Source organism: Bactrocera neohumeralis, chromosome 6, assembly GCF_024586455.1.
Source record: "Bactrocera neohumeralis isolate Rockhampton chromosome 6, APGP_CSIRO_Bneo_wtdbg2-racon-allhic-juicebox.fasta_v2, whole genome shotgun sequence".
Taxonomy (NCBI): Eukaryota; Metazoa; Arthropoda; class Insecta; order Diptera; family Tephritidae; genus Bactrocera; species Bactrocera neohumeralis.
The window spans coordinates 48,373,444-48,384,258 of NC_065923.1; the positions used below are offsets into that span (position 1 = coordinate 48,373,444).

The 10,815-nt window shown below is 32.6% G+C and overlaps 2 protein-coding genes across 2 annotated transcripts; one reads left to right on the forward strand and one right to left on the reverse strand.

Annotated features, from left to right (window-relative positions):
* The first annotated feature begins 311 nt into the window (after positions 1 to 311).
* Positions 312 to 2,027, forward strand: LOC126761512 (SURF1-like protein). Its single transcript, XM_050477801.1, has 5 exons — positions 312 to 577; positions 634 to 755; positions 832 to 1,026; positions 1,086 to 1,253; positions 1,313 to 2,027. The coding sequence occupies exons 1-5, from the start codon at positions 380 to 382 to the stop codon at positions 1,521 to 1,523; spliced, it is 894 nt and encodes a 297-aa protein (XP_050333758.1). The 5' UTR covers positions 312 to 379; the 3' UTR covers positions 1,524 to 2,027.
* On the reverse strand, positions 1,539 to 10,602 carry LOC126761511 (UDP-glucose 6-dehydrogenase). Its single transcript, XM_050477800.1, has 5 exons — positions 10,116 to 10,602; positions 3,506 to 3,644; positions 2,757 to 3,406; positions 2,374 to 2,688; positions 1,539 to 2,298 (listed from the first exon to the last, which is right to left on the reverse strand). The coding sequence occupies exons 1-5, from the start codon at positions 10,281 to 10,283 to the stop codon at positions 2,122 to 2,124; spliced, it is 1,449 nt and encodes a 482-aa protein (XP_050333757.1). The 5' UTR covers positions 10,284 to 10,602; the 3' UTR covers positions 1,539 to 2,121.
* Between the last annotated feature and the right edge of the window lie 213 nt (positions 10,603 to 10,815).

Below are 10,815 nucleotides of genomic sequence, written 5' to 3' on the forward strand. Positions count from 1 at the left end.
TTATATTGCATATGTTTGGCATACAATTATCAATAAAAATAACAATATTAATTTTTTTTTTAGGAAAATGCGTATTAATATAAAGATAACCATAACTTCATAAAAAATAGTGCAGGCGATTTTTCTATATGAATCTGTATGATTTAAAGTTTTATAGTATTTTCTAAAAAAGCAAATCTATATTCAAAAATTATTAAATAATACATAACTGTTGTTATTGCAATTTATTGATAGACATTTTATAATTTGTATTTACAATTTGTTTATTTTAAATCAGTTGGTAACTGCAAAATTATAATCAGCTGATTGTGTTACCGGCGAATGCAACTACAATAAAAAAATATTATTTACTGTATGTTGTGCAACGAAAATAATAAAAATGTTAAGAGTAGTTAAAACTACAATTAATTGGGGATCTACTCCAATTAAATTAGTAGCAAAAATTGGAGAGAAACCTCCTACATTAAGATTGTTTTCAACAGGACACCAAAGATGGCAATATTCTCGGGGAAACGGATCCACTACTGTGCGCTATGAGAGTAACAAAAAAATAACGCCTCTTGGCTGGTTTCTGTTAGTAAGTTATTCCTTCTCAAAATTATTTGAAAATCTCTAAATATTTCATATAATCAGCTCGCGCCTGTGTCCACATTTGGTCTAGGTTGTTGGCAGGTGAAACGTAAAGCTTGGAAAGAGCAACTAATAAAAGACTTAGAGCTGCAAACGCAAATGCCGCCAGTACCTCTACCGGATAAGTAATATTTAACTACATCCACATTATAAAAAAAAAAAACAAAGTATTTAGATTTTTAACACATATATGTTTCTCAGCTTTTCTGAATTGTCCGCCATGGAATATCGCTTGGTTTCGGTACGCGGGAAATTTATTCACGACAAGGAAATGCTTATGGGCCCTCGTTCATTTATACGTCCCGATGGCGGAGAAACGGCTGGAGGTTTATTCTCCCAACGTGATACGGGTAATGGCTACCTTGTAATAACACCCTTTAAATTAGCTGACCGAGAGTAAGAAACCTAAAATTTTTATATTATGTGTTATATTTCTTGACCGTTCGTGTTTATAGTGAAATAATTTTGATCAATCGGGGCTGGGTGTCGAGAAAACACGTCAAACCGGAAACGCGTATTTCGGGTCAAATAGACACTGAGGTGGAGTTAACTGGTGTGGTACGCATGGGCGAAAGTCGCCCACAATTCTCTCCAGATCATAAAGGCGGCATTTTTCTCTACAGGTGAGCATTGCATTCCTCAAAAATAGTGAGCATTATATACATATATATTTTTGTTTCAGGGATTTGCCAAAAATGTGCGCATTAACTGGCGCATCTCCGATTATGTTAGATGCCACCTATGAGTCATCTATACCCAACGGTCCCATAGGTGGACAAACACGTGTCACCTTACGTAACGAGCATTTGTCGTACTTACTAACGTGGTTCAGCTTATCAGCAATTACTTCCTATCTGTGGTACCGTCAAATAGTTAAGAGGATACCATTTTAAAAGTCGCTTACAAAATACAGTTTCAAAAGTAATATAATTTATTGTTTATACTTTTATTATATTCGTAAAATGTACTTAGTTACTGCACACATACATAATTGGAATTTCACGCATATTTCAATGTTTTTTTTTATTGCAAAATGAATTAGAACGAGCAAAAATGCAAGCTCAGTGCATGATTTTATGTATTCAGAAATACCTTTATGTAAATTGAACACAATACAAAATTGCATTCACTTATGTAAGTACCGTTGGCAGGAAATGATATAACTAATTTCGCCACGCATGGTGGTATGAATAGAATGGTTGTAGTATGCATGGCGGTTTTTAACGGCGACGCATTTAAACTTTAAATATGCTTAATACAACGTGTTGTTTGTGTTATTATATAAAATACATTTTTAGACGTATACATGTACACACATATTTAGTAAATATTTACAATGATAAATGTTACAGCAAAATAAATACTGTATATAGGCTACACTTTAAAGTGTTCGGAAACATTTTTTCGTTTTGTTTTTCAGCAACTTGGCGTTTCATTATCAACTTATTTGTCACTTCACTTGTGAAGACTTTGCAAACATTTGGCTTAATTCTACAATTGTGGCACAGTGCCCCAGGAGGGCATTAAACCGTTTCGTTGATAGCGTTTGCCAATTGTTTGCACGTGGAAACCGATCTGTTGCAAGTTCTCATGATCTAGAATTTTACGTCCATCAAATATATAAGCTGGCTTCATCATTGACTGGTAAATTCGTTTATAGTCTAATGTCTGTGAGTGGTAGAAAAAAACCGTTAATTCACCACGATATTTCAAATACTCAAATTGTACTGATTAAGAGCTTACCACAAATTCATCCCACTCGGTGCAAAGCACAATCGCATGTGTGCCACGCACCGCGCTATAGGGATCGCTATGTATTTGCACGGCTTTTTTGACATTTTCCGGCGATTCCGTTACACACGGATGTGTTAGATCGTCGATTATTTGCTCGGGTTCCACCTTTGGATCGTAAATGTCCAGCTTGGCGCCCTCCTCCAGCAGTGTTTTGCACACCGTTATGGCTGGCGTTTCACGTGTGTCACCAGTGTTTTTCTTGAAAGCGAAACCGAAGATAGAAATGCGTTTATCAGAGACCGTATTGAAGAGACTCTCAATGATCTGTATGCAAATTAAAAGAATATATGTAAAATGTCATTTGCAAGAACCATCTAGCTATTGAATATTACCTTTTGCGAAAACCGCGACTTCTGATACTCATTCATGTCAATCACTTGTTGCCAATACGCCGCCACTTCCGGCAAATTGAGACCCTCGCATATGTATACCAAATTCAAAATATCCTTCTGGAAGCAACTACCACCAAAACCCACCGACGCTTGCAAGAACTTCGCGCCAATGCGTGAATCCAACCCCACTGCACGCGCCACTTCAGAAACATCCGCGCCCGTAGCCTCGCATACAGCCGACAATGAGTTAATGCTCGATATGCGTTGCGCTAGGAATGCATTTGCCGCTAATTTCGATAATTCTGAGCTCCAAGTGTTCGTTGTGAGTATATTCTTTTTCGGTATCCAGTGTTCATAAATCCAGGATAACTTTTCAACCGCTTTGTGTCCCTCGGGCGTTTCCTCACCGCCAATTAGCACACGATCGGCATGCACCAGATCTTCAATGGCTGTGCCTTCGGCAAGAAATTCAGGATTCGAGAGTATATCATAACGAATGCCAGGCCTTTGATTGGCATGCAGTATATGCATTATACTCTCGGCAGCGCGCACTGGTACCGTACTCTTCTCCACCACTATCTTATTCGATTGTGCGATTTCAGCGATCATGCGCGCCGCACTCTCAACATACTTCAAATCGGCAGCACGACCTTCGAATTTTAATAAGTTTGATTATTGGTAATGTTTTAGAACTATAAACAAACATATATGCTTGTACTTCTTAGTATTAGCCAGACATGTATACATACCCTTGCCGTTGCCGAAGTTTTTTGTTGGCGTATTTACCGATATGAATATCAGATCGGCTTCTTTGATGGCAGTTTCGATATCAGTGGAGAAGAACAGATTGATATTGCGGCATTTTTTGACGACATCATCTAAGCCAGGCTAAAAATTAGAAAAAAATGCAATTTAATAATTAATGATTTTTTTTGCTAAAAAGAAAAGCAAAAAGTTGTTATCAAAAATAGTTTAATTGGCTATTAATATTACATTAAAAGGTAATAAAATTGATATTTATTACATGAAATATAAATTTATTAATATATGTATATACATACATATATATGTACATATGCAAATACAATATATTGTACTATGTATGAAGACAAAACTATTACAAACCGCAATTAAACGCTTTTTGGGACAAATAGTTCAACACGATTTTAGTACTACATATGTACATATATACATATGTATGTATGTATGGACATGAGCACCTTTCTATAAGCACAAAAAATTCAAAAGTCAAGGGTCTACGCGTTTAAATTATTAATAAATGGCCAACAAATCTGAATTGGCGAGCACACAGCCAAACAAACCAATGAGGTTCAATTAACAATAACGGAAACGTGTACGAAATATAAATGAATTGTTGCGTGAAAAAATCAAACAAATTCTTAAGTGGGAATAACGCCACACGTCTCTTCCCATGACTTTGCGCACATACAGGGTGTTAGGCAGCAACGGCGCCGAGTGGCGGTTTTTCGCTGCTCATTTAGAATATTGTCTGTACAAAAATTTGTATTATTGACTTTGCGTAAGAAATTGTATATGGCTATATACAGTTATATAAATATGTATGGTATGTACATATGTATGTATGTATGTATGCATATTCTTTGTGCAAAATAAAATTGCATATTTAGTTGTAGCTGCAATTATGAATGCGAATACCCGCACGAAGTCGTTACTAAATAATATTCTGCATACATCCATATGTCTTTGTAGGCAATATAACTACTTTGTAAGCTTTTACGTCTAACTTTTTCAAGTACATACATATTTACATATAGTACATACATATGTATGTGTTTGCAGTAAACAATTCCAGCTGAAGATAAAATACTTCATGAAAGCTACATTTTCGGTTCGTGCTGACTAAGAACGCTTAAATGTTCACATGCAAGTACCGGAGCGTGTTTGTATGTATGAAAGTGTGTTTCGAGATACGTTTAGGAAGTGACCATGTGAAATTATTTCAAGTGAAACGCTTCGTAAAAGATTTAACTGAGTACTTTTTCCTGCAAAAGCAAAAGCGCTTAAGTAAACAGAGTACTTGTATAGAAATCTATGTATGTATGTATAAAGTCAAAATAATGGCCAGATAAAGCAATGGAACTGGTTGATAATAAAAGTTTGTGTTAGCTAGAATATGCATAGAAAAGCGTGTGTGTTCGTGTGTGTTGGCAAAAGATACAATGCAGACCAAAGCGGAAATGTGTGCGTAATTAGAGAAACTGCTCTGCGATAAGGCATCCATACGCAACACTGCTGGAAATTTAGTTAAATTTGATATGGCACTCATTTTGAAGCTATTCTAATAATTCCATGAAATTTATTTATACTTATGTATATAGGTATATGTATGCGGGATAACAGTTTAGCGAGATTATATAAAACGTAAAAATAGCAAATTCGTTTCTTGAATATTTTAAAATCATAATCGATTTTGAATGGAGTGATAGGAAATGAATCATGATTGTTTTGGTTACATATGTACATTTGACCCGAACTGGTCCATTTAAACTGCGAAACCGCAAATCCAATCGATAAAAAATGCAGATGTAAAATTATTTTGGTAAACCCTTTTCTTGTTAGTGTGAAGTTTGGTCTCTATATGTCAATTAGCGTTTGTTTAAAAGCTATTTGTTTACGACTCAAAAGTTTGTGTTTGCGAGTTTCCGAGAAATTTTGTGTGTTCCAATAGAATGACGGGTACGGAATCGTTGAAAATGTTGCAGACGTACCAAACGACATGAATCTTTTGCAAAAACGGCGTCGAGTAGAGGTTGTGATCTGATGCTTGACAACGTAACTGAGGACAGTAAGGTCAAACTGTTGAAAAATCTAGCGAATGGAGCTCCAAAAATGAGCCGGAACCGAAAAAACTCAAAATTCGCTGAATGCATTGAAGGTCATCCCAGCCGGGGATCATAAGAAGTGGAAGGAAACTTGGATTAAGCGTGGGCACGATTACCTGGGTTTTACGGCTTCAAAGCTGTTTTAAGTGTTTTAAAATAAAAATATAGAAAGAGAATTTTAAAGATCTTAATATTTGTATGTTCTTATGGAAGTATCTAATTCTTTAACATTCTCGTATATATGTAGTTGTTTAAATATATATGTATATGTACTTATATTGAACGGGCTATTCATGACATACGACTTGATTTAGTGCAAAAAGTACTCGAAAATGGGGTTCATCGAATTCGTTCATGCAAAAGAAGTCGTGGAGGCCACTTGAATAATGTTATATTCAGAACTCAATTGTACTTCAGTTTAAACAAAAAACTTCGGAATTTCCTTAACAACTACTACTACTATACGTACATTGGATAATTATGTTGGTATACTTTATCAACCATATAATTTTCTTGGGTAAATTAAATTCTACCTAAAAATAATTTACTACAGTCTAATAGATTATACGGCGGTATCAATTATATAAGCCGTGTATGTGTGCACGTATATATTTTATTATCAACATTTCTAGTATATAAGAGCCAAATTATTAACAATGATAGATAACAACAAAACATTTATACATTAATACTATAATATTTATACTATAATACCGTGAACTATAAGCGATTGCATTAAATTTATGTCGAATTAGGCTAAGCGGAATAGAAATTTCGGTTATTGAACTTGTAGAAAGATCGCTAAAATGTATACGCCATAAAAATAATTCATTAACGATTGACAATAAACAATTGATAGATAATAATAAAAGTGGCAACGCTCTAAAGCTAACCATGACCTACGTAAATACAAGTCTCGACTAAATACCAGTGTAAAAGTAACCTCCAAACTCTTAATGGCCTGGATTTATACACGGCGAAGGACTGTAACCTTAAAGCATTTTCAAGAACTAATTATTAAAAGAATTACTGTTACTCTTATTCTTCTTGTGATTAATTTCAGTATGTTTTATTTATTTATTTAGACTTGGTGCTTCCGATGCATCCGCTGCTCGATTGCAGCACATACATACATGTGTATGTGCATTTATGTAGTTTTTAATTGCTGTTATGTTGGTCATTATCAATTGCCGTAAAGCAAAAAATAAACCAATTAATAAAGAGTTAAGTTGTAAACGGAACCAAACTTTATATAAAAATATGTAGCGCATCGCAGTTTCATCGTTAGACCAGATTGTGATTGAATTATAATAATAATTAGTGATTTATGTTATTAGTCATAGACTTAATTAGTTTTATAAGTATAGTTTGATTTGTGTCCGTGATATTTACTATATGTCAACCCGCTGAACTCAAATGAGCTCACAAGAAAGTTATAATAAATAAAAAAAAACTGCAGAATTGGGGACTTAACAAAACTGCTGTGTCAATAAAAATGAAATTTAGCAATAAAAGTACACGCAAGAATTTATAAAAAAATATGTTCTAGCCATATACGTCAGTACTAATATAATATTATTGTCTTTACATATTATTATTTTATTGTTTATCTTTATCAAGCTAATATAAACTAATATTTGTTATGTGGGGAAACACAGTTCTGTATTACGTACTTACATACATATATGTATTTTATTATAAAATATTAAAAATATTTGAATAAGCAAAATACACTAATGAAATACATACGTATGCAAATATTTTTATAATGAAAACAAAAAATATACAACTTTTATAGTTGATTTTTGACGTATTAAAAACGTCATTCTATAAATAGTTTTTTTTTTTTTTAATTTGAAATAACATTATATTTTGTCTGTGTTGCATAAGCAGCTTTATCTTAAAAAAAATATTTATGCTGTGAAGGCATTGCAGCTCTCGAGTCAATTAAAGTAACGTGGAAAACGTTTGGCACACAATTACACTCTTCAATACATATACACTTCTTTGTTTAAAAAAATTTATAAACAAGAAGTTTAAAAATTAATATACGTATGTATGTATGTATGTACGAGTATACCTGACATTGATGACTTCAATGAAATATTGATGATCAACTATTAAGTATGACGTGTATCAAGGCCGTACTTGGTTATGCTTGGGTTTTAATTATAAATATAAATTTGTATTTTACGGCACTTAACTTTATTTGATTTATAGTATATGTATGAAAAATTACATAATCAATTTTTTTTGCCATTTCTTATTAGCCTTAGAACTTTTTTTTGCTGACTCTATTGGGATAATAAGAGTAAATATATGTATGTATGTACTACTATGCGTATGTATTTTTTACAAACTACTACTAACTATAAAATGTTAAAATTTGTACTTAAAATTATTATATAAATAAATGACAGTGAGAGTTGCGCATATATTTTATAATACTATTATAAATGTGTACTCTTAAATAAAATTATTCGTGTTCTGTTATCTTCTAATGTGTTAATCACTAGACATCTCACAATTACTTACATATGTAGATATATCTTTATAATTTTTTGTATTGTACAGAGGAGGAGAATGAACATTAAAGTATACATCATACTTCAAAGGCCCTGACCTGTAATGCTTTTAGCTATGCATACATATGTATGAATGTATAAATTTGTTGTAAATTAAATATTGGAAAAAACTTTAATTCCGGCTAGGTGATTTCTAGTTATTAAAAGACGACACATTCTCATAGTACCCAAAACCTTACATTTTTGTTGAAATTACATGTGTATGTATATTTGAAAGTGTGTACAATGTACAAAACAATGCACTTTTTTTAGTTCATTGACTCAGTGCTCACATGTGCTTGAAGAACTTGAATTGTTTATACATTTGTATATATACTTACATACATGCCTCCATAATAACATATTTTGTTTGCTTTCTGTACCTCATTCTCGCATAACTCTCTATTGATCACAATAAATTTCACAGATTTATCCAATTTTTGCAAACTTATTTATTTCATTTCGCTTCCTCTTTCTGTAAAATTTTTTGCCGGTGCTCTACTATGTGTACAGGTTTTAGTACCCCCATGTTTTATATTTTTTATACTCTTGCAACATGTTGCTACAAGGTATAATAGTTTTGTTTACTTAACGGTTGTTTGCATTACTTAAATACAATATGTATGTATAAATGATGAGGATGACGCGACGAGTTGTACTCATTAGACATTAGTGAAAATTAATATATTTCAATGAAGCTTGTTGAACATGTTCCTTGGCAAAAAAGTAAGGACAAGATCGTAGATGGGTGTAAACGGACCACTCCCACGTCCACAAAACGTCATTAATCGAAATAGATACAAATCGATTGAGAATGATTTAGTATAATTATCGCTTTGATAGCAATCTATTCAGGATTTCGTCAAACAATGAAGTGGAACCTTTTCGCTACATTTTCCAATATTGCCAACACCTGAAGATATACATATAGCCGGCAGGTATCCTTGAAAGATGCAAAAGTATAAAATGTTCGGTTACATCCGAACTTAGCCCTTCCATACTTGTTTTCTTTGTTATGAAATCAAAGCACGTTTTATACAGTTAACATGCAAATTACAAGAAAAAAGAATTTGAAGACTTAAAAGTTAACTAGGTGAGAGCATTAGAAGTGGATGGACAAAAGAAAAACCTATTAAATACTTGGGAACAAAAACACCTGAACGTGAAATATCTGTTAATATTTTAGTTACCTGCATACATATTAAAAAAATAAAATACATATATGTATATGTATATATGTACCTTTACGTGTATCCTTATCAGAACAGAAAACTCAATTTACTAATATTTATTATTAGTTTAAGACTAATTACATATTTTACTGTAATTATACTACACGCGTTAAGAACACATTTGTAATACGCTGAATTGAAAAAAGATAACAGCTAAGTGCTGTAAATAAACAATTTTATTTTAACAAAAAACATTAAAAAAAATATATGTATCTTAATAGTTAATTTTACACAAACGCAATTTTGTTGTTAAGAAAGCAGAAAAGCAAAGATTGCATTGAGATTATTATGTGTCATTATTATTATATAAGCAGGATAGTTAAATTAAATCAGTTTAAATTTTGGAGTAAATGAATTTCTCGTTAATCAATTTTACATAGTTCATAGCATATACATATGTATGTACGTATATACATATGTATATGTAAGTATCTTAATTAAAAGAAGCAAAACACATGTTCCCGTGACATTGACCTTACTGTAAATAAGCGCTAACCACGTCAAACAGCCAGAAATCAAAGAAATGCTGACTGTGGTACTTAGTCAGCTTTGAATCACGCACAACAGGTTTTTAATCTTTTTAAACATATTTACAAAATTATGTTCTCTTTTTGAATACAGTATAGTTGGCAAATCAATTCAGTGTTTGTTTACTAAACTGTTAAAAGGTGTTTTGTGATTTGATATAAAAAGACTTACCTCATAAATAGGCAATTTTTCAGAATTCCATTGCGCTATTCTTTCGGAACTTCTATCCACTACCGTGACCTGTATATCGGGACACTTAAGCGCCATAACCGCACAAGTCGGGCCACCAACGTATCCAGCACCGATACAACACACTTTCATCACGGTTAATGTATCCATTTTAGTTGTATATTAAGTTAATTATGCACTTTATTTTATACACTTTAAATTTGCAAAAATTGCACGTTTTTTAATTGATAAATGCAAACGAAGTTTTCTTATATGCAACTGTGGAACTTTTTTGGCTTTAGTTTTTTTTCAGGAACGCTCAATTCATTTGTGCACAATTATTACGCGCTCTGGCGGTTAAACAAATGTTCACACCTTGTTGCTCGTCACAGAATAAAAGAATTAAGCACGAGCATTTTTATTTATTAATTTTTCCAAATGCTTTTGTGCAGGCGTTTCGTAGTTCTTATCTTAATTTTTTTCTTGTTGAAAATGACAGCTGCCGGGTCTCTCCAGAGAACGTATAATATTATACGTTGTAAAGAAATGTAGTGATTTTTCTCTCATCAACTAAACAGGGTTGCTAATGCAGTTCTTTAAAATGTAATAGATTGGTTATACACCGAAAGAATGAACTAAAAATTTATAAATGCTTTAATTGACTTAACATATTAAAGTTTTCTGTATGCTAACTCTTTACTGC